Below are 23,079 nucleotides of genomic sequence, written 5' to 3'. Positions count from 1 at the left end.
CTAAACAAGTAAACTAAACTAGTAGAAACTAAACCAGTAGAACATTAGAAAGAGTCATATTCTTTGAAAACTTTCTCATAGCATTTAATGTTGACATTATTTTTGTGAACTATATGCTCTAGTTAAGCAGTGGTAATGGGGATTGACCTGGATAACACTGTTTCTAGAAAAGAGAAAATAGGCTTTAAATATAATATATACATATGTTATATATAATGAAACTAATTCCATGCTCAGTTTAACTCCAAAACTGGATGGCAAACTTATAAAAACAGGGGTTTTATGCATTAAGCTTTGACAGGAAGCCCTCTATAATAGATATCTTCATTCCACAAATGTATGGAGTATCTCATGTGCCAGGCACAGGGCTGTGGGCTGGAGACATAGTGGTGAAAAAATTCAACTCATGCTTAGATGTTGGTGCAGCCCACAGTTCTACCACTCAGGATACATACATAATGAGGTGTTTAGAGACTTCAGGAACCTTCTTCTTCACAGTGACAATAAGGCTTACAGGTAGACATGAAAACCTATATTTCACCTGAGTTCTAGACTAGCAGGTCCCAACCTTTTTGGCATGAGGGACCGGTTGCATAGAAGACAATTTTTCCATAAACCCTGGAGTGGGGGAACGGTGAGCGATGGGGAGCAGCTGTAAATACAGATGAAGCGTCACTTGCTCACCCACCACTCACCTCCTGCTGGTTCCTAACAGGCTACGGACCGGGACCAGTCCATGGCTCTGGGAGTTGGGGACCACAGTTCTAGAAGACAAGGAGGACATATTTCTGTTTCCATCTGTAAAACACTTAAAGATAAATTAAGCACTTACTTTGTACCCACCATGCAAACTGATGTTACGCAAATAGGAGATGTCGTTTAGGGGTTTTCCACCCTTGCTGAATAAGAACTCACTTGGGCTTCATTGCCAACCCAGTCCAACAGGTGCTGACCAGGAAGAGGCACCCTGCAGTGGACAGTGTCAGAAGGCATGGGCATGCAGGCTGCCACTCAAAGGCTCCGAAAGTGTTAACCTCCAGCGGTTATAGGTGTCTCGTTTATACCCATTATAAATCTGTTTATTGTGACTGGCCCCACCCAATCTGCTGGTGCTGTAAAACTCTAATGATCCCTAATAAAGGTGGAAGGCTTCTAACAGCACACAGTTCCTGAAATGGGGAAGGAGCGAGGGAGTGAAGGAGGGAGAGAGACAGATGATGAGCTTGACAATAAAATATCACAATGGACAACCTCCCTCTGCACTTCAAGCAGCAGAGTTCTGGGCCCCCCTGAGCCTGGATGCAACACACAAGCTCCAAACAGTAACCTGTGAGAACTGAAAGGCCCTCATCCAACACCCTCCACTTGCCAGAATCTCCAAGAAGTTAAATGATTCACCCAAGGTCACCCCTGCTTCTTAGTGGCTCTGGTCTCTTGAATCTTGGCCCAGGGCTCCTCACCCCGGTGCCTCTCCTCTCCTGGTTCAGCAAGTGACCATCAGGATTATCATCAACCCCTTCAGAACTCTCCTGCTCTGTCTGGCCTAGCAATGTCTAGGCCAGACAGAGCAGGAGCTCTAAATCCAAATCTGTTAGGGCTTTTGTTGAAACTTCCCATGCCTGATCCCCTGCCCTCCCTCACCGACCCCTGACAATTCTGATTCTAAAGGTCTGCATGGGTAGGGGTGGGTGGAGGAGACAAGTCTATTTTTAATGAGCTTTCTGGGTGACTTTTATGTGGTCTAGGAAGCAGATTTAAGAACCACAGATCTTGCCAATACTTGGGTTTCACTGTTTCTGATGTCTCAAACACCAAGCAGGTTCATGGAAAGGGAAATTCTTCCAGGGTGAAACTGCAAAGCCATACCCTTGTCAAAAACCAAGGGAGATCCAAAGCTCTTCCTCTCTCTCAACAACCTGAAGGTTCCCAAGTAATCCAATAACAGTGCAATGCCAGCTAACCTTCCTTGTCAGGCACTGAACTTGGCACTGGGTGTGTTTTATCATATTTAAGCCTCACAATAGCCCTAGGCAGATAGGTATTGTGATCTGTATTTTATAGATGAAGAAACTGAGGCACAAAGAGGCTAATAACTTGTTTGAGGCCACAGTACCAGATAGTGACAGAATCATAATTTAAATCAAGCCTGTTATGAGCACCACACCTTGCTACCCAGACATAGCCATCTGGCCTCGAGAAGGGACTGCTTGGTACCAGCTCACCTCTGGTCATACAGACCTCCCTTGGGAAAGTCATCAAATGCTAAAGGCCATCTACACGTTGGGAAGAACATGCAGAGTACGAATGCGGAGAAACTTGGCTCTTGACTTCCCCAAAACATTAGAGAGACCCTCCCTTGCTGGTTGATTCACACAAGCATGCAATTGTGGAGGCTGCTGGAGTCACAGCAGAGGCTGACAGGAAAGTATCTTAAGCAGATGCGTGCTCACTGGTTGAGGGAACTGGCTTCCAGAAAGTCCTTAGGAACGTCTAAGGTTTCCCTATGCCCACTGCTGGGTTGTGTGAACACTTCCCTTCTTAATGCTCCTTTGCCTGAAGTTTAGGGGAGCTTCCCTTCCAAGAACAAAGGCCATTAAGCTTCTCAGATGGGGCCTCCACCAGGAACATTTCACACTCTCTCTAATTGGCAGGTTTCCAGGGCTAATTACTAACAAGCAATACACACAAGCAGAGTACTCAACACCTCCTTTAATTAAAGGAGGAAAATGCCCTGTTAGGTGCAGGAAATTCACGGTCACCTTATGAACCTGACCTCCTGCTACATGATCATGAACCTCCCCCTTACCAATCCATGGCGCTTCCCAGCTTCCTCTCACTGTTTCCTATGGCACTTGACATGCTTTATGGATGTCACAGAGCAGTCCTCCTAGGAAGAATGGGAAACTGCCTCATACCCAACGTGCTGTAAGAAGCCAGCTTGTGTTTGCTGCAAACACCAAAATAAGTATTCCAATAAGTTGGAAATACTCAAATTCTCTAAAAATCAGTACTGAATGAAACCTCCAAGAGGGACAGGGAAAGACGGAATAAAACAAGGCTCTGCAAAGAATGAAAATAGCTACTATTTATGAGAGCCTGTTATATCCTGGTGTTTTACGCATATATATTATCTCATTTACTTCTTCCAGCATCTGCATGAGTGGGTGTCCTCACACATTGAGAAACTGGGGCTCAGAGATTCCAGAGACTTGCCCAGGGCCACACAGCGGTGAAGTTGAAGTTGGAATTCAGGTCTGCCTTCATAGCCTACGACTTTGTTGCTCTGCCCACTGGATTTAAAAGAGCATTTTCCCATATTCAGTGTCAGGGTTGGTGATGGTGAGGCCAAAGCAGGTTAAGAGACAAAGGGAAATTAGTTGTTAATCAAGTAGCTCCAAGACCAACCCCCCACCGTTACTCAAATTGTGGACCCTGGACCATCCTCTTTAACAGCACCTGGGAACTTGTTAAAAATGCAGAAACTCAGGCCTCACCCCAGGCCTACAGAATCTGAACCTGCATTTTAACATATTAATATCTCCAGGTAATTTACACACAGTGTAACATTGGAGAAGCTCTGTCTTAGAGCTGATTCTCAATCTTAGCTGCACACTGGTATCACCTGGAAAGTTTTAACAACTACTGATGCCTGGTCCCACTCCCCAGAGAGTCCGATTTAATGGATCTGGGGTGCAGCCTGGGTATCTGGATTTTTAGAAGCTCCCCAGGTGATTCTAAAGTATGGCAAAGTTTAAGAACTATTGTCCCGGTGGGGTGGTGGGGGTGTCAGCAAACTGTGGTCTGTTGGCCAAAGCAGCCTATTTTTGTATGACCCACAAGCTAAAAATGGTTTTTAAGCTTTTAAATAGCTGGAAAAAATTTTTAAAAAAGGATATATCATGATATGTGAAAATTATATGAAATTCATATTTCAGTCCCCATAAATAAAGTTTTATTGGAAGATAGCTATGTTCATTCATTTACATATGGTCTATGGCTGCTTTTGTGCTAAAAGGCAGAATTGAGTAGCTGTAACTGAGACAGTATGTCCTGAAAAGCTTAAAATATTTACTATCCAGCTCTTTATAGAAAAAGTTTGCCAACCCCTGTTCTAGAGTATTTGTGAACAGCTAGGATGATAACCATGACTGACAGCTTCATTTAACTTTATTTTTAGGCTATGTTCCTTTTATATATACAGTATATGTATTTATATTATTATATATATATTTTTTTTTTCACTCTCTCTCTTCCTCATTTGTACTTCCCTCTTGAAAAACGGGTAGAGGCATAAGGCCAGATCTTGTTCCTTTCCATTAAGCAGGTAGCTTCAAAGGCCCTTGCACAGATCTCTGCCTCTCTGTGCACCTCTGGTGCTTAATTCTGTCCAAGTTCCTGTCACTTCCCATCAAACCTTCAACAAACAGGTTCCAAGAGCACTTCTCCCATAAGCTGCAGGCCAGGGCTGTGTGCTTGCAGGCAGCTTCCTTCCTCCTCAGAGCTAACTGGAGACGGCAAGGAGTCCTTGAATCCTCTAAGGATCCTTCAGGGGGATTAGGCATGACCAGCAGGGCTGCTTTAGGTGATAGGACTCTAGTATCTCCTGGCCCCTTTGTGCAGAGGCTGGGAGCTCCCCCAGCCCAGCAGCCGGGTTTGTTTCTTTGTATGCATGCAGACCAGGGTTGGTCCCCTATCAGGGGGAGGCTGACAGCAGAATGCCCTGAAGGCCAGGTCTCTTAATCTCATTAATATCCTGATTGTCTTCCCCAATCTAGTGGTAGCCGATGGGTGGTACCCACAAGATAAAATGACCTTCAAATTCAAGAGATCAAATGACAGTCAAATCAGAGAACACTGGAGCCATGTTCATCACTGAACCCCACGTCAGTAGGAAAGTGTTTCCTACAATAGCAAACATTTCTAGGCAGGCTTTGTCTCTCTTCTGAACTGAAATAATCTGCTACTTAGGGACAATGGGGCTTATTTACTGTGGGGGCCTTTGCTGCTGAGATGAATATTTTTACGACTGCCCTCATAAACCCCCTCCCTTGTCTGCTGCCCAGGGAGGGGGCGGAGCTCCCAGAGGTGAGCTGAGGTGCCTGGACTGTCTCCGAAACCCCATTAAGTTGTTAAGGCATTTAGTGCCCCAGACAGTGCCGACTGCAAGGGCAGTTCAAATCCCCACACAGATGGGGACGGGGTCTTGAAAGCGGGGACTTTGATTTCTTCCCTGGGCAGAGCACAGAATCCACCTTGGTCAGGGGCAATGGTTAAGGAGGAAGCAGTAAACTAGCCAGATTGAAAGACCTCCCCACCCTTACCCCACCTCTTTGGCCATGGTCTCCCAAAGCCTCGGTGTCATTCAGTGGGGAACAGTAGGAATATGGGAAAAGAAGACACTATGAAGGGACTGATTGATTGTGTGTGTGTGTGTGTGTTGGTTTTCATGCCTGAAAAGTTCTTAGCATCTGCATGAAGCAAAAAGAGATGGACAGCATGTGACGGCTCAAAACCTATCCCTACTACTTACTAACTGTATGAACTTGGGCAAATTACTTACATTCTAAATATCTCACTTTCCTTGATTGTAAAATGGAGGACAACAATACAGATGGTTTCTACCCTACAAGATTGTTGTGAAGGTTAAACAGGACGATGCATGTAGGTACTCATCCGAGGGCCTGGTACCCAGGAGAGCTCCATCAACCCTAGCTGTTATAATTACTCACTTGTAGTCACAACCTTGCCATTGGAAACTTTTGAGATTTCCTTGGGTCTTGCAGATGTCAGTGTCAGGGAAAACAACAGCATTCACACAGGTACCCTGGCCCGGAGTTTGGTTTGTCTAAGACCCAGGGTAGATTCATGCAGACAACTTGGGAGGAGGTGTGAAGGGGATGAGGGAGAGGCAGGAGGCAGGATTCTCTATTTTTCAAGCTCCGACCCACATCAGGGAAATCAAGTCCACTGGGCTTGGACAGCGAGGATCAGAGTTCAAAGGGAGGGAGGAGTAGCAGCTGCAGAAATAAACGTCTCCTCTTAGGTAAAGAGGGCGTGTTCTGAATCCCTGGAAGTTGTCCTGGAGAGGCCTCTTCTCTTCTCTGTGCCTCACTTTCTTTCCAGAAATGAGTCCTCACTTCCTTCTTGAAAGGTGATACAAGAGTGAGGACGTCATGTGTGGGAGAGTGAGGGCTGATGAAGACGTTTTGCCCCTCCCTCTGCCTCCTCAAGGCGGTGGCCAGGTGAGTTTGCTGCAGACTGGAGCAAAGGGTACAGGGAACAAGGCCACCACAGATCACGCAGCAGATACCATGCTTGGGCCAAGGCTAGCCTAGTTTCCATCCCACGCCACTTCCTCCTCCTCCTCGAGCCAATCAATACAAGCACCAGTCTCCAACCAGTGCTTTTCCTTGCTGCAGCCCTGCCCTCTGACCTTTTAGGGGCCTTTCTCTTGATTCATCTCTAGAATGGAGGTAGAGGCCATCACTCCGGGCCTGCTCAATGGCTTCAGAATGGGCTGTCATGGGGCCTATAACCAAGGACAGCTCCTGCTGGCCAGAGCTGGAATGGGGGGTGAGGGCAGATAAAGGCCTTCCAGGCTGAAGATAAATGGCTGCCCGCAGCCTGCTACAGTAACTTCAGGCCCCCGAGAAGAGCAAACAAAGGGTGCCCCTGTGACACTCACTGCAAGGATGAAGGCCCATCAGCGCAGCCAGGCTGGTTCAAAGCCCCAACTTAATTGTCAATTAAGCATGCATAAGGGGGACAAAGCCATGACAACCCCTGGCTGCATGCTGGTACGTGATTGTAAAGCCGAGGAGGGGCAATGCAGAAAACAGCTGATTCTGCTGACAGTGTGTTTGTAGGGCACCTTGTAACCAATCAGCCGCTGACAGAGGCAAAGTGCTCCTCCTGCCACCTCTATTGTGCCGGACATTCCAGGACCAGGGTCACACTGTGGTCATCGTGGGCAAGTGGGCCACAGTGTGGTGAGCATGGCTGGGAGGGAAGGGGCTTGGTTACAGAAAGGGGGCTCTGCTTCTCTAGGAAGAGGGTTCTAGGGGGAGATTCATCAGCAAGTGCTGCCAGCCCTCCTGGCTCAGGTGCTGGAGTTTGGGGAGGAGAGAGGGTAGGGAGTGGAGGCAGGAGACTGGGGCCTTGCTCCCCCCTGCTCAGCCTCAGAGGTTGCCAGTGCTGACTCTAGATGTTGGTTTCTCCTCGGCAACACGCAGAGCTCTTTTTCTGTTCTGCATTCAGTTACATTTTGGGTTTGGTTAGAGACCACACCTTGGCTGCTGACCCTGTGATGGGAAGTGCGCTGTGCAGCTCTACAGACAAAAGCCTTTGCACGCTGGACTTCAGTCTGCTGTCTGCCCGGGTGCTTTTCCTAGGACCCCTGTCTCGGCGCATGCACCATCCTGGCAGCCTGAGACACAGACACAGGGCTCTGGGCCTAGCATCTTGCACCCTGGGCACCAGCACAGTAGCAGCCTCTGCTTCCGGCCCCAGGGCTGGGACACATCTCACTGCCTCTTAGGAATAATGCCCCAGTGAGTGAAATTAAAAAGAAAATGGACTTCTGCTGCCTGCCATTCCTTCCACTGCCACTTGTTTAGCCCTCTCTAATAACAAGAGCAATAGTGATGGTAGTGTGCGTTATTGGGCAAGGGGGTGTTTACGCCCATTGAATCCTCCTATGTACCTTATGAGGGAGGCACTTATTCCTCCATTTTATAGACAGGAAACTCAGACTCAGCAAAGTTATATGAATTAGCCCAGTTATAGCCCGGCTGGTTAGAACCAAGATTCAAAACTATACCCACAGAAGCCAGTCTGTGGGACAAGAACCAACTTGAAGAGCCCCGAGTGAAAACTATGGCAGAGGGGAAAGCAGCCACTGAGCTTATACAGAGTGTCCCATAACTGCTGGTCCAGAAGTAGCAGTAGGATCTCTCCCTCCCCAGAGAGACCCACAAAGCCCCCAAGACAACCTTGATCCCCTAGTACACAACGAGATCCAAGAGGGCAGGGACGTATGTCTCATTCCCCACTAGCCTACGGCCAGGACTCGGTAAGCACTCAGGGCACATTTGTGCTGCTGGAGAGTATGGACGGGGAATCTGCAGACCTGAGTTCTAGCCCTTGTTGTTTTGCTACTGTCGCTCTGTGTGACTTGGCAAATCACCACCTCTTTCTGGGCCTCTGTTTCTTTTGTCCAGGTTACTCTGAATTCTAACATTTCATGATTTTTAAAACCATCCGGACTTCTGGTACGCTCCAGAGAAGCACTTCCAGTGGGTCATGCCCTCCGCTCCAAGGGGTCCCCAGGCTGTGTTTCCTGTTCACCGTGCCCAGGTTCCTGTACCTGCTCTCCGTCCCACCGGCCCTAGCTCTCTGTGTCTCCCCTCAGAATACAGAATGCCTAAGCTAATGACCCCATGGTGACCTCGGCACAACCCCAGCTTGTCAGAAAGCTGCTGGGCCTTTGTTTGGCTTGTAGGCTCCCTGACTTTGGTGTGGAGATCACAGGTCCCAGCACAATGGCCATTGTCTTCTCAATAATGCCCCTTGCCCCAGCCACGCCCCCTGCAGCTCCCAGATCCAGCTCCGTGGATCACTGTGGCGGGCAAGTGCTCTGCTCCCACTCAGTGCCAGCCACACGCCAGTTGCCGCTGCCCTCTGAACCCTGCTTTGAATTTCCGTAAAGGGGCTAATTTACTCTGCAGTCAGGCCGGAATTTGTCTGGGAGCTTCTCTGCCTCTCAAGAGTCCAGATTTTCTCCCAGTGTGGCTGAGCCCTTCTCCTCTGTGGGGGCAGGACCTAGAGGACACCCAGCCCCAGGGCAGGCTTCGTGCTGGGCACCATCAGGCTCCCAGGGACTCTTGGCGAGGACATGCTATGGGAGGGCACGGCGGGCACGGGGCAAATCTTGCGTACTGCCCAGCTGGTGGCTCTGAGCCTGTCCTGGTGGTTTTGATCACCCACCTCCAACATTTGGATCAGCTCCCAGCTCTCCGGCCTTTCCCATCTGAAGGGCAACCAGCCGGCAATGGGAGGAACAGGTTTCAGAATCATCCCAGAGTTAGAAACGGTGCTTGGCTTTCCTTTTGCAACCTCTTCCCTAGAGCAGGCAGGAGACTATGCCACACTTTGTCCACATGGGCACCAAACAGACTCCAATAAGCAGACCAATTTTGGGAGGCCAGTTTTCCAGGAAGAACTAAAACCCAGAGGAAGCACTCAATCCCAGCCTGTGCCTGCCACAGTGCTCAGCACGGAGGGGTGCTTTCCCCCAACAAGGATGTAGGATTCCACACCAACAAGTCCAAACCCCACAGCAGAGTGACTGTAATCTGGGCCAGGGCCTGGCACACAGTAGCACTCAATCAGGCGCGATCAAGTAGGTACTCAATCGATTTTGGCCAACTCATCAATACACAGATTTCAAGTGACTGACCCCACCCTAACCCTGATGGAGCACAGAAGCCAACAAGCAGAGGCTGCCAATAGAGTTGGCCCTTTCCTAAAGGCCACTGGGATTCTCCTGCTGGAACTGGACAGAGTGCTGGGGTAGGATGTGGCCAGGACTGGAGGAGGGTGGCCAGAGGGCCATTCTCCATTACAGTGATGGATGGTGCACGATCACAACCCTTCTGCCTGCAGTGTGGACCTGGCACGCTGATAAGGCAGCCTTCCCAGCGCATGATCTGATGGCTGCACTGACCCGCTGAGTCAGCAGCCACACAGGGAGAAGAAGGACGGAGAAGAACAGGGTGGAGGGCTCCCTGGAGGCCCAGCTATTCCTTACACAGCAATGGTTGAGCAAGGAGCTGGAGGAAACCTGACCAGAGCCACAAGCTATTTTCAAGAGAATATTCTGGCAATGAGAGGAGAGCAGCCCTAGGACCATTCCAAACCATTTGCTCCTCTGAATACTCTTGAGCCAGATGAGACCCTTGGGAGAACCAGGATGGTTGGGTTGCCGCGGCGGTGGGGCCAGGCCCCTGCTTACCTGACAGCTTGTTTGGAGGAGAGGCACTGGGCTGGTGGTGGGGGGAGCCGTGGGAGAGCAGGGGGTTCAGGCTGTGCGTCTGGTTGGAGCTATAGGCATCCATGGCTAGCTTCTGCCGGAACGCCTCCTCCTTCCTGCGGTTTGCAAACCAATTGTAGACACGGACCTCAGTGACCAAGTTGGAGCCCAGGCCATGGGCTTTGGAGGGGGACACGCCTCGCTGCAAACATTCTGCCCTGGGGATAGATGGAGAAAAGATGGTGAGTGAGGGTGGCGGGGTCTTGGTTAGGTGTATGAGGAGGCTGAGGATGGAGTGGGAGGCTGGGGAGAAGCCTGTCCCAAGAAAAGGTCAATCCGAGAAGTTGTCTGATGGAGACAGCTGGAGCGGGCCTGGACACAGGGACAGAGCAAGCTACGCTGCCCTGGAAATCAGGGGCTTAGGCCTCTGGTGAGCCTCCTGAGGCCAGGCAGGCAGTTCAGAGGGAACATCCAGATGGAGCCTCCTGACACCTCCTTATTTAGGCGTTCTTCCCACCACGCAAAAGGCAAAGTCCTTTGCTGGCTCTGTCTGAGTCCCTTGAAAGCACTCCGAAAGACTCTGGTCTTTTGGGGTTTGGACTCCCCAAAAGGGTGCCAGGAAGCCAGATTCCTTGTCTGGACCTCAGGGATCCCCTTTAAAGGACAGGCCAGGTGGAGTACAAAGGAGGGCACCCAGAGATGGCTGGTCTGTAGTTTTATCAGTGCTGGTGAAACCCCAAGCCCAGGTGTGGGATGTTCTCAGACACCACTGGGCGCTGTGGGGCTTTTCATTAGCCAGGAGACAGAGCACAGCCCGAGGACTCCGCGGCACACACAGGCCGAGTGTCCTGCCTCCCCGCTTCCCAGCCTGGCCTCCCTGGCTGCAGCCTTCCATGGCCAAACAGCCCAGAGACAGAGAAAGACCCCACAGGCCTTGGCCAGAGCAAAAAGCCAAATTTTTAGAAAGTCAATATTGGAGTCTAAGAGGACAGGGCAGGAATGAAATAAAAAGATATTCCAAGGATTTCTAATAGTTTTTTAAAAATTACATGTAGTTAAGATACAAAAAGAACTCTGTTGGGTCAGTGTGAGCAGAGTGGACTGAACAGATCTAACTCCTATTTTCCGGCCAAGTTTCCTGGTCTATGACAATAGGTAGAGGCCAGAGCTTTAGACTGCGGCTAAGGGATAGTTTTGCCCTGGCCTGTACGGAGGTCAAACACATGATTTTCACTTCACTGTCATCATATTTTACACCAACGGTCTCAAGCGTGTCTTCCCTTGATTAGTAATACATGAGAATGTTAGTTAAGTATTCACAGAAGGAAGATTCCATGGTTAACAACCAATTAGACAAAACTAAGTGAATTTCTGGACTGCAGGACTTCTCAGAGCCTTTAATATATCAATATATGTTGTGACTCTCTAAGAGGAAGTAGCCGTCTGATGGTTCTCTAATGTATTTATTAGTAAACTGAAACTGGGGTTCTGTGGAACACACTTTGGGAAACCTTGATTTAGCCACACTTATCTGGATAATCAGTGTCTCAATATCCCAGGACTGAGGGGCCAGATCTTGGGTCTATGTTCTCACCCTCCTGCTCGATTGAGCCTCTGGTGGTGTTACCTGTTGCATTCCTCCACTAAGGCCTCTCTCTCTTCCTTGCTGGGGTTCTTTTGCCGGTCGTAGGCCTGGTACAAGATTTGCTGGGATGCGGGACCCCATTTGAACCGGTTGCGGCGCATCTTCTTGTTGGTGGGCTCAGAGCAGGCGTCATCGGACTGCCCAGGCCCCTGGCTCTGTTGACTGAACTCTGGAAAGAGAAACAGCAGCTGATCCTGACTGCTTTTGTCTGTCATATTTCCAGAACTCTGGACTGTCTGGTTGAATTCTGAAAAGAGAAAGGAGTAGATTTGATAGGGTCTGTAGCCTTCACTCAGCAGACAGACAGACAGATAGACAATGGACAAAGACACCTTTTTCCCTCTCCCCTAAAGTTTGCAATCTGTTCCTATTGCGTGTGGGGCCACAGAGGGGAGGCCTCACCACAGGCCCTTACTGCCCACCCTAGTTGTTCCAGCAAAGCCACCCTTCTCCTTTCTTTGAAGGAGCTCAAATGTAGCCAACCATTGTTCTAAGAAAATTAATTTTTTTCCTTTGGCTCCCTGGCTTTCAGATATGAAGCAACACTCTGAACCCTGAACTCTTGTATTTTGATGTCAAGTGAATGAGCTCAACCAGGTCCCAGATCTAGGGGGAAATTGCTCAAAGATATAATTTACACTTAGATGAAATATTCAGAGACTGTGAATAGCTCTCCCCACCCCTCCTCTCTCCTCATATATCCTAGTTATCTATATTATAATGTTAGGTTCTTAGGAAAATCCACAACCTAAACTTTTTTGAATAATGCTTTGAAATTAATATAGCTGGGGATTTGTATTAGAAAGAGAATATGCTCTTTAGATCTTAAATAATTTGAAAAGCAATGAGCAGTGTGTGTGTGTGTGTGTGTGTGTGTGTGTGTCCAGGGGGCAGTTTATGAGGGAAACCGTCCAAAAAGGAAAGGTCTTACAGATTTGCCCAGACATCTGAAAGACAGCAAGTAGACAAGACTGCAAACACACGACTTTTCCAGGAATGGCATAGAATGAGTAGATAGAATGCAGATGGAATGATGCTCCCAGTCTGTCCAATTCCCAGGGCCCAGACATACTGCAACCCTCAATACATTTTTGTTGAATGAATGAAAGAGAGACAGCAGCTCAGTCCCACGGTAATAATACCTTAGCCTATGTGTTTTAAATGAGATTTGATATTTACTTGATTGAAGAAGAAAGTTTTGTTATCCTTTTCCTTATATGTGCATGAAGCAGGGTTCATCGGGGTGATTCATTCCGTTTTACAGATGAATAAACATAGAAGCCAAGCACCATGCTGAGCAAGGACACATAACAAATCCATTTCCTAGCTCCTGGTCCCCACATTCTGGGCCTTGATGTTTTCATTTCTTAGTTCCTGGAGTCACTACCACAGGTCTCAGGGAGTTGAAGGCTACAACCTCCAGTCGCAATGAGCCCCAAGCCAAGGTAAAGAGTCTGGATGTGCCATCATTTGTAAATGCTATCCTTCCTGCTCCTTTGGACAACTGGATCCAAAATCCTCAAGGTTTGAAAGTCAGGCCCCTGTGTAATGTTTGAATCCCTTCTGCAGTACCCTACTGAGGGGTCCTCCAGTCTATATGCCCCCAGCAGCTGGGAACTTACTACCTATCCAAGGCTCCATTTCCATTTTGGTCCAACACGAGGAACGGTTAAAACCCCTAGCCAGCCTGGACTTGGGATCCCAGCTGCAGGTGGTGTTGGGCTTTGTTTAACTAGCTGCTGATTGGCCAGGTTAACATGTAGTCTCCTCCATAGATGGACTGAACTTGTCACTGGAGCCTTTGATTTGGGCCCCACCCACTTTGAATGAGTCTCAGGCCACCTGAGGGCTCTGTTCTCACGGGTGCCCAACAATGCCTTGAGAGACCTGAGAGAGTCTCTGCCAAACTTACTGGCAGGAAGTCACTGCCTTTGTGGGACAACATGGGGCCTCAGCCCAATTGCTCAGTTCCGGTCACTCAGCTTCCCCACTGTGGAATGGGCCAGGCCTAAAGCTGAAGGGGCACGAAATCTTCCTTTAGAGCATCTACCCCTAGTCAGGACGGTGATGACGTTGACCCAAATCCCTCTGGAGGTTGTACATTTCAACGTGCTTTCACGCCTCTCCTATTTTGTGATCGTCACAGCAGCTGCCAAGTGCAGTCACTTGAGGGAGAAGCAAAGGGGGAGGAAGAAGTTCCCTTCTCAGTGGGGCTGCCTTGGTGTGCATTCTCCTCCCTGTGGGCCCTGGGTGGCACCTGCAGAGTCACCACGAGTAACAGCCAAAGCCAGCGTGGATAATCCCAAGGACCTGGGGTCCATTCGAGATTTTTCATTTGACGTGAACAGATGTAATAACTGTTAACATTTATTGCATCATGGCCTATGGTGAGGTATCATGCAAAGTCCTCTAAATGTATCCCTTCCTCTATTTTTCAGCACTTTTCCTGTGAGAAGTATTGTTATCTCCATTTTACAGATGAAGAAACTGAGGTTTAGACTGGTTAAGTGACTCGCCCAAAGTCACATGGACTTGGGGCAGAGCCAGGACAGCCTGTAGACGCCAAGGCTCCTAATCATCAACTTATGCATCACCTCTCACTAAAAACAAGACCAAACGATATACTCACACACCCTTCAAATCTGACTTAGGTGACAGTCACAAAACTGACTCTTGAAGCTCTGTCCGTGGTGAGTGGCTGCCCTGTGGTGTGGGGGCTGCCTCAGTCTCTTGCCTGCCCTCTAAGGAGGCAGCGGCCTGAACAGTGCTCAGAACCCAGCACCTGCCCAAGTCAGCCACGTGGATTTGCCTGCAGGTGCTCAGAACCTCCAGGTTCCACCGACCTCAGGGTCTTGGCTCCAGCCTCTCTCAATTTTTAAAGAACTAGACCTTGTGTGTCCTCCAGCCACCACCAACTCTCCTCCACTTCCTTTCAGATTAATTGGGGGTGAGGAGCACAAAATGTTTATTGCTCACAAAAATTAACCTGGAGAAGCTGGCTTCAGCAGCCTCATTATATGCTCAGGGGCCAGCTTGGACAAGGAGGTTCTATGTATGTAGACTGGCCTGTGAATATTATCATTTATTATTTTTAATTTTTCAAGAAAATTCCCAATCATGTATCATTTTTTATTCTTCCTCTCTTTCCCCATGCTGTTCACTTGTGTCCCTCTTTTATTCATCTCACTTCTTAATTTTTATCCCATGCTTGTGTGTCTCACATTCATCCTTCAAGACTTGACTCAAATGTCACCTCTTCTAGGAAGCCCTCCATGATGACTCCAGGCAATTTAGCAATTCCTCTGCTGCCCCTTGTGTAGTATACCTTTATAACAGCTCTTAGAAAACTGCTGTCATTATTTATTCAAACAACTCAACTCCCTCACTGGATTGTAAGTCCCTAGTGAAAGGGACTTGTGTATTCCACAGCCTGGCATAGTATTTGGCATATAATAGGTGCTTGTATAATAGTTACAGAATGAAGGAATGTTTCTTAAGCTTTATGTCTCATGTGACTTTAAAACAATAATAGTAACAATGACAACAAAAAATCCCTTGCAGAGACTGCCATACATTTTTGTAAAATGTCCCTCTCAAGCGTCTTGAGAAACTTTCTGATGTTATTTTTTTAGAAGTTTCCAGTCCACCTTCCCTGCCTCCCTCTCCTTTCCAAGGGAACTCTCATTGAACACAGTGAGGCAGCTCACATTGGAGATGCCACATAAGGCTTGGATTGGGCAGGTCCCAAGGGTTCTTGGGCCTTTGGAGATTGTGGCTCCTGAGAATTTTTTTAGACTTTCCAGGAACTACAGAGAGTTGCTTCATGTTAGGAACACAAATTCTCCAAGAGCTAATCACCATGGATGGTGGGTCAATCCATACTTTAGAAGCCTCCCCCAGTCCCCAGCAGCAAACAGTTCTCACTTTGCTTCTTCTAATCTACCCATTTAATTCTTCCAACAAAAGCACAAACAACCACAATATAAGATGAATGCCTAAAACCTCTCCTTCCACCAGCCCACAGACACTGAGACAATAAATGCTGCAATCACTGCAGAGCAGTATGTGATAGTAAACAAGAGTGATTTTTAAAAGTGACTGTTCATCGAGACAGGAAAAGCCCAACCCCCACCAGAAAGTGGTGGAAACTACCACCTTGACAAAGACAGAGAAGCCTATGGCCCAGAGAATCGTGTGTGGGGAGAGTGAAAACGGATACAGAATTCTCCTGGGAAAAGGGCCAGATCAAAATAATGAAAGTGTCATGTCAAAGTATACTTTCCTAAAATAAAAACAGTATATCATTCATACTCTTATTATTCAAATGCAGTTCAAACTTCCCTAGACTTCAAAACAAAAATCTCTCAGTATTATTGAGTGGAAGAACTCTTGGGACAGAAAGAAAACTTTAGGATGAGAATCAGAATGACAGGGACCGATGGGTCAGAGTTCACTTTCACTGTGCCCTGCCTTAGCTAGAAGTAGCTTCTTCATTCATTAGACAGAGTCACCAGCTGAGGTCCCCAAACTCTGCCAATTTTGGTAAATGTGAGTAAGCACCTTAAATTGCTTCAGGACTCAGTCTCCCCCCACCAAGAAAAACAAGATCAGGTTCTGAATATATTTATACAAACATCCTCAATTTTTTATACTTTTTCCAGGAAAATAACAGTAATAGTGAGCAATATTATTGACTGCAGTGAAATGTGTTTGTTGGAAACTCTGACAGGTGGTCATGTAGCAAGGGGAGAGGCTGGGCTTACTTTGGGGAAGATATTCCATTCTGTTTCCTACTTGGTTTCAAAGAGGAGGTTGGAAGGAGGGGCCCAAAAGTTCAAGGTACATCATATACACTGAAGGGCTTGTCAAAGCAATTGGCTGGGTAGCGAGGCACTGTGAGAAAAGAAAATGCTATCAGCCAATCCATCATACCACAGCCGTGAAGGCCAAATCCACCTGCCAGCTTTCTTGTATTTGCCAAGAGCTCACAAAGTCCTTCTTGATGAAGGAGAAACTGAGGCAGCCCACGGGGTCAGAGTTAGAGCAAAGGTTACTTCAGGTTGAGGCAGAGGCAGGATTAAAACACTTACGTCGGAGGATCTCCCGTTGCTTTCTGACGTACCAGGTGTACAGGGCAGCGCGCTTCTGGGTCTTCATTGGGGTGCCCTTGTTGAGATGCTGGGAGAGGTGTGACTGGTTCAGGCCGGTGACATCGACCACCTCCCTCTGGGGGATGTTGTGTTGCTGCATGTAGCCCTTGATCATTTTGGCAGCCCTCCAAGGGTCCTCACTAGACAGATAAGCAGATGGTTAGGATTGCTAGTGGGAGATGTCTGGGGAGAAATATTCGCTGTCTAGGAGTTTCACCTCCCCTTTCTGCAAAACTTTGACTTCTCCATCTGTCCAAGCTACAACCTTGGGAGAGACACGAGGCCAAAATGGAACTTACACAGAAGATGAGGTGAAGGTCCTAGGACAGTATTCATTAGACAGGGTCACCAGCTGAGGTCCCCAAACTCTACCAATTTTGGTAAATGTGAGTAAGCACCTTGTACAGTATACTCTATCCTTTCCTTCTGAGATGAGCAGAGAAAAAAAGACTTCCCATCTTCAGGAATGGGAAAGCACTGCCACCACTCTCTCATTAAGCAAAAAGAAAGCTCTTGTTTTCTTTTTCTTTCCTTCATTTTCCTGTAATGTGAGAGACTTAAAAGGCAAGAGGCCCACTGGAAAGTGGAGATGCCATTAGCTTGGGGCTGCCCTGGCTGATCCTACAAAGATAGGAGTAGTAGCATCAGTTTCTAAATTTGCCTCAAGTCCTCCTACAGTATTTTCCTTCTGCATAGGTGTCTCAATTTCTTCTAAAATAGGTGTGAAACCTGTGTGTCTACTGCCTGAGAAGTAAGGAAGACTTCCTAGCCAAATAGTCAATAGTTTTCAGAGTTTTAGAAAAGTTTTCCAAAATATGATGACATTTCTCCTTGGGACTGAGGAATCATACCACTGAGGTGAGGCAAGTAAAGTTAAAAAAAAAAAATTATCTATGGCCCCGCCTCCCAAACAAAACATAATGAGGACAAATAATTTCAGTTTTGGACATTAACAATCCCAAATGCCTTGTTCTTGTGCCAAATGCGTGTATTCTTATGTTTCTCCCAAATCCCAAATGCGTGTATTCTTATGTTTCTCATAAATGTCAAGCTTTGGATAGGAACATGGTTATACTTTTCATTTCTCATCAGCACAGGGGTGCAAGAAGCTAGTATTTGTGCCTTTGAATTTTGTCTAAAATGTTCTCAATTTTGCCAATTATTTTGTCTTGCTTATTAAATAGGTGCTCAAAAATGAGGGATATAATCTAAAACAAGAAATTAGGAAAATAATGCACAGTACAGAACAAAAGTATTACAGAAGCAATATATCTACATATGCTACTTATTTAATGCAGCTAAATATTTAATTTACAAAAAACAGGATCCCTTTAGCATATGTTGACATATATGTATTAGCTTGGCAGAACATGAAAAAAATGAAGGGAAAAGTAGTTTCAGATGAAACAAAAAAAATTAGTGTAAAGTAGAGGTCAAAATAGATAAGAGTGTGGTGATGTAATAACCAATTTATTTCTAAATGGTGCCTACAACATACAAAATAAAATTATTTTGTTTAATGAATAAAACTCCAGTAATCATATATTTTTGTAAGCATTTGGATAGTTGTGATTATTTTTAGCAAGCTTTTGATGTTAAATTCGTGAGAACACAGGCTTCGATAGAGATTTTTGAGAAATGCAAACTTTTCAGATTAATTATATATTAGTCAACAAATGTCTTAAGTATTTATATTTTCAAGTAATACACTATAAGGAAGCAACAAGAGCAAAAAGAAAATTCGTTACAGTCTCAAACGTGGAGAATTTACATTGAGTAAGAGAAAAATAATGCAATAAACATTTAAGACATATCCATGTAAACATCAGAGATCATTTAAAAACTTATTTCTGGCGAATACTTCCACACATATTTTTAGGGTGGAAAACCACTTTCAACAGATACGAACAATAGCTTCAAAAGTTAGACAAAAACAAGTATTTGCATTTTAAAAGTTAATATTGCTTTAACAGATTCTTTCGCTATTTTTCTTGTGTTTTAAGTTTCTTAACCTGGGTTCATTTTGTGTGCCTAAGAAACCTATTGAAATAATGTAATGCTCTACGTGCGAGTGGTTCTGTGGAAAGAGCGAATTAGCTCAACAATTGGGAAGGTTAAGAAAAAAAAAAAGTCCACGAAAACCTTATAATTTATGGCAAAACATTGAAGTCCGAATTAAAAGACTGGAGTTGGGAGTAAAATGGCGCTGTTATACCTTTCTAGCTCTCCGACCCCCAAATTCACGCGTATTCACCAGGAAGAGCCCGGAGAGCTGGTTACTTTTTTTATTTGAAAATACAGCTCACGTTCAGGGTTCCTAACCCCGATAAATACAAGGATCCCGAGAAGCGCGCGCGGCCATTGTGTTCAGAGCACAGGTGTCAAACGCCGGACCGCCCGGCACGCTCCTCTGGAACAATGACTTCGCTGCCCACGAGCTGGGAAGCCCCGGACCCCGGCACAGTTCGCGGCGATCCGGTTAAGAAGCCTCAAGCAGCCAGTTTGCCAAACGCCCCCCACCCCGCGCCAGCCCTGAGCCCGGAGCCGGACCGGGAAGCGCGCAGTCCCCGACCTGCTTTTTCTTGCCTTTCTCTTCTAGGAGGTTACAAGGGCGTCCCGGAGCTCCCAAAATGCCTTTCCTTTTTCTTTTCTTTCCGCCTTAGGGAAACAGGGTGGGCAAAGAAAGGGAGTGCATGTGCCTGGGGCTTGGGAGCCCACTGTGCAGTGACCTGGGTACCGCTAGCAATTTCTTGAAAAATTACTTTAATAAAGTCCGGCACTCCCAGGGGTGGGGGAGGAGAGGCAGCACCGCTTGAGAAAGGAAGAAAAGCCTCGAAGTCTGTCCCGCGTCCCTACTCCAGCGAGGGAGGGTCTCCGGCCCCCTCGTCCCCCTTCCCCGCCCCGCTGGAGCCCGGGGACGTTGTGGGGGAGGAAGGCTGAGGTTCGAGGACCCCGGCCGGGCCTGACTCTCCACCTGCCGGGCCTGAGGGCGTCGGCGACCCTGGGGCTCCGCGGGCGGCTCCAGCTGTCGGGCAGCCCGGGTCGGGCGCCTGGGCGGCGGGGCCCCGGGGCGGCGCGGGGGTCCTGGCTGGGCGCGCCCCGCAGGGCCGTGCGTGTGCGCTGGGAGCCGCCGGCAGCCCAGCGTCTGCGTTTTTATTTCCTTCCCCCTCTAAGCCGCGTTTACAACTTCACCAATGAATAACCCGCCTCTCTTTTCAACCTAATCACGGCTCTTTGTGTATCTTTCTGTTGATGATTTATAGAAATAAATTAATAACACCCCAACTCCACGTGCTGCAGTTTATGTTACATCTCTGCTGCGTGTGGCCCGGCGCGGGGCCGGGTGCGGAGGGGCGCCCCAGGTCTCTTCGGACTTCCCAGGGCCCTCCAGCGCCGCGCCAGAAAGCTGGTGCCTGCAGCCAGGCGGAAGGGCCTAGGCCCAGCGGGCCCCGGGTGGCCGGCGGCGGGAGCCGGCTTAGTCCTCCAGGCCGGGTGCAACCTTCCGGCCTCCCTGGCACCCCCGGCTCCGAGGGGCTCCTCTCCCGACCCCTCTTTGCCCCGGCGACTCACACCTTCCAGAGTACTAACCCCAGCCAGGAAGAAATCGCCGCCACGCCGAGAAATGGCTAGGGAAGAACCTCAAACCTATGAATTATAACAAAATACCTTTAGGGTAAAAAATATCTTGAAGTCCCCCTCATTGTCTTGGCTACAGGGCAAACCGCCAGGTCCCCGGAGCCCAAAATCAAATGCAAGGTCATATCCCACCCTAAACTGCTGCTGCAGGCTTGCGGGGCCGAGGGTCAGTCCTGGCCGCTAAAGCCTTGAAACCGCGGCGCTAGTGTCAGAGGCCACTCGAGGGGCTCCTTCGTAAAGCCTAGTGGCCGGGAGCGCAGTGAGGTCTAAGGGAACCGCTCCGCTCCGCACCTTGGATAATTAGTAACCAGCTGTCAAAGCCCAGGCCGGTCCGGGAGGACAAACGGTCCCGGCCCTGGGGTAGACGGCCAGCCCGCCCGAAGTCCCTGGGGAAGGCCGGGTGTCGGCAGTGAGATTCAGAAACGCCCTCCTTTCTCAGATTGAGACCAAAACCTCTGCGAACTGAGGTCTTAGCCGCGCTTGCCCCACAACACCCCCGCGTGCTTAGACGCGTGGTTTCTTTTGCCCTGCGCGGGTCCACCCGGGCTCTACGTGCAAACATCCCGCTTTGCAAATCTCAACCGGCTTTGAGGGTTCCAGGTAATCCCAGGCCTTCCATGGACTCTGCTAATGAAAAGCCCACCAAAGAACTTGCCTCCCACATCCCAGCCCCGGGTGTCGCCTGTCCCTCGGCAAAGAACCGCAGGTCGCTGTGCCCGAGGCCGACCTGCGGCTTCCCAGACCCGAGGCAGCGCGGAGGAGAAATGCGTGGCCTGAGGCTCGCGGGACCGCGAACCTCTGTTCCCGGAAAGCTGCAGCCGTTTCACGGCACCCACTCGCGCCTTCAGTCGCGTGGGCAAACCTCCGGGCAAAGGGCTCCGCAGCTCCAGTTCACCCCGGCCGAGCCCCAGACCCTTGGAGAAGGCCCTTGGGTCCCCAACGCTGATTTGGGCCTGGGGAGAAGCCCCGGGACCCCAGGATCGTCCGGCTGAGGAATTGGGAAGGGTCCAGGTGTTGCGAGAGGAGCGGAGCGCTCCCCCAGGGTACTTCTCTGGTGGGAAACGGGCTTGGTGAGAGTGGCCGGGCGCAGTGTCACTCAGACGCGGGGACCCTGGCTCAAGGAGCTCGGGTGCATTACTTTCCGCCTTGCTCCGTGCCTACCTGAGCATCCGGTCCACCTCTGCCCGCTGCTCCGCTGCCTCCTCGGTGTTGAGCGCCTGCAGCTCCTTGAGGATGGGAGGGGTGTCATAGTCGTCGCCGTCCTCGGAGCCCTCGTCCCCGGACAAGCGGCCCTTGGAGTGGCCGTTGGTGAGAGTATGGAAGACCGGCTTGGTGTCGGGCTCGGCCCCGCTCCCGGGGGACAGGGGCAACGTCTCCAGCTTCACCCCGAAGTTCGGGGATGGCAGCAACTCCTCCAAGGCCTGGACCAGCACCTCCTTGGCCACCCCAGAGCTCAGCAGGGCGCTCAGGAGTTCTTGCTGGAGCGACGTGAGCTTGGACACCATTTTCCAAGGACGAAAAAAGAAGGGGCTGAGGGGGGTGGGTGGGTGCGAGAGAGGGTGGAAGGGAGTTCCACAAGCAACCCCCAAATCCAGGAACCCCTCCACCCTTCAGCCTCCAAACACCTGTTACTCCCCGGGGTCCCGGAGTCTCCTCCGAGAGGAGTCAGAAAACTTCTAACTTGCCATGATCGCCACCATTAGGCCATATAAGATATGCAAATTAGTGGGGAGGGCCCAGCTTTCGGCAGGATGCAAATGATGGTGGGGAGGGGGGAAAACCGAGAGAGAGGGCGAGCCCGAGGGGCAGACGTGGGGAGCAGGAGGCTCGGCCCGGAGCGGGCCTTGCCAGGGTCCATTGTACTCACGCTGGGGGGCTGAAGACCTTCTTTTACTGGTTCTATTTATCAGCCAAACCTTAGCTGACCTTTGGACTTGTTAAGCAAGTGGCTTCCAGCCCAGGCGCGGGGGCTTTTCCGCCGGCTACGAGTTTCGCTTTAGTCCAGAGAGAAGACACTACGCTTCGGGGTTCAGGTGAGAGCTAGAGGAAGTTGGGGTGCTCTTGGAAGAAGGGGATGGAGAAGGATGTGAGGAGTAGAGACCCTCTGATGCGTCCCAGCCGACACAGGTAGTGGGCCAGGAGAGCCAGCCGTGCGGAGGAGAAAGGGACCCCTGGGAAGGGGCGCTGACACCTGGGGAAAGTGCCGTGGTGTTAGGCGGGGTGAGTGTGCATGGGAGGGGCCTCATTTATTTCTACCACGGTTACCACTGCCCAGGTCCCAGCCCCTTGCGGGCCGGGTCTGGCGGTGTGGATTTACAGAACTGCCGGCCCCGAGAGCGTAGGCAAGGGTGAAGGGGGCCGGGAGGACCTTTGGAAGGAGGCACCGATTAATTTATGGCCAGAGGGAGTAGCCAAAGTGGAGCTCCCCCAGCAGCCGGGCTGCACCAGCGCCCAGCCTGGCCAAGCCGCGGGGGAGCTGGACTGCTGGGCCACGCTCTCCTGTTTAAACCCGGAGTATCAAAGCGCCTACGCGTAGGGGGCGAAACTAAGATTGGCGGGCCTCCTTGCTAGCAGTGAAAGCAAAGCGTGCCGTGTGGCTGGGTGGACAGTTGGAGCTG

At 49.4% G+C, this 23,079-nt stretch overlaps 1 protein-coding gene across 3 annotated transcripts in view; it reads right to left on the bottom strand.

Moving 5' to 3' along the window:
* HNF1B (HNF1 homeobox B) overlaps window positions 1–22,426 on the bottom strand; it is a 52,537-nt gene extending 30,111 nt beyond the window's left edge. The window contains exons 1-4 of one of the 3 annotated variants that reach the window (XM_045525527.1): window positions 21,623–22,426; window positions 16,766–16,965; window positions 11,658–11,844; window positions 10,013–10,248 (exon numbers count right to left, since the gene is read on the bottom strand). In XM_045525527.1, the coding sequence (XP_045381483.1) occupies window positions 10,013–10,248; window positions 11,658–11,844; window positions 16,766–16,965; window positions 21,623–21,966 (967 nt within the window). In that variant the 5' untranslated portion in view covers window positions 21,967–22,426. Of the gene's footprint in view, window positions 1–10,012; window positions 10,249–11,657; window positions 11,923–16,765; window positions 16,966–21,622 lie in introns of all 3 variants that reach the window. The other 2 variants (XM_045525525.1, XM_045525526.1) reach the window with 2 other exon arrangements.
* Between the last annotated feature and the right edge of the window lie 653 nt (window positions 22,427–23,079).

Source organism: Lemur catta, chromosome 15 (assembly GCF_020740605.2).
Source record: "Lemur catta isolate mLemCat1 chromosome 15, mLemCat1.pri, whole genome shotgun sequence".
NCBI lineage: Eukaryota > Metazoa > Chordata > Mammalia > Primates > Lemuridae > Lemur > Lemur catta.
Note: the sequence above shows the minus strand (reverse complement) of the source record. Positions and strands in the feature narration are given on the sequence as shown.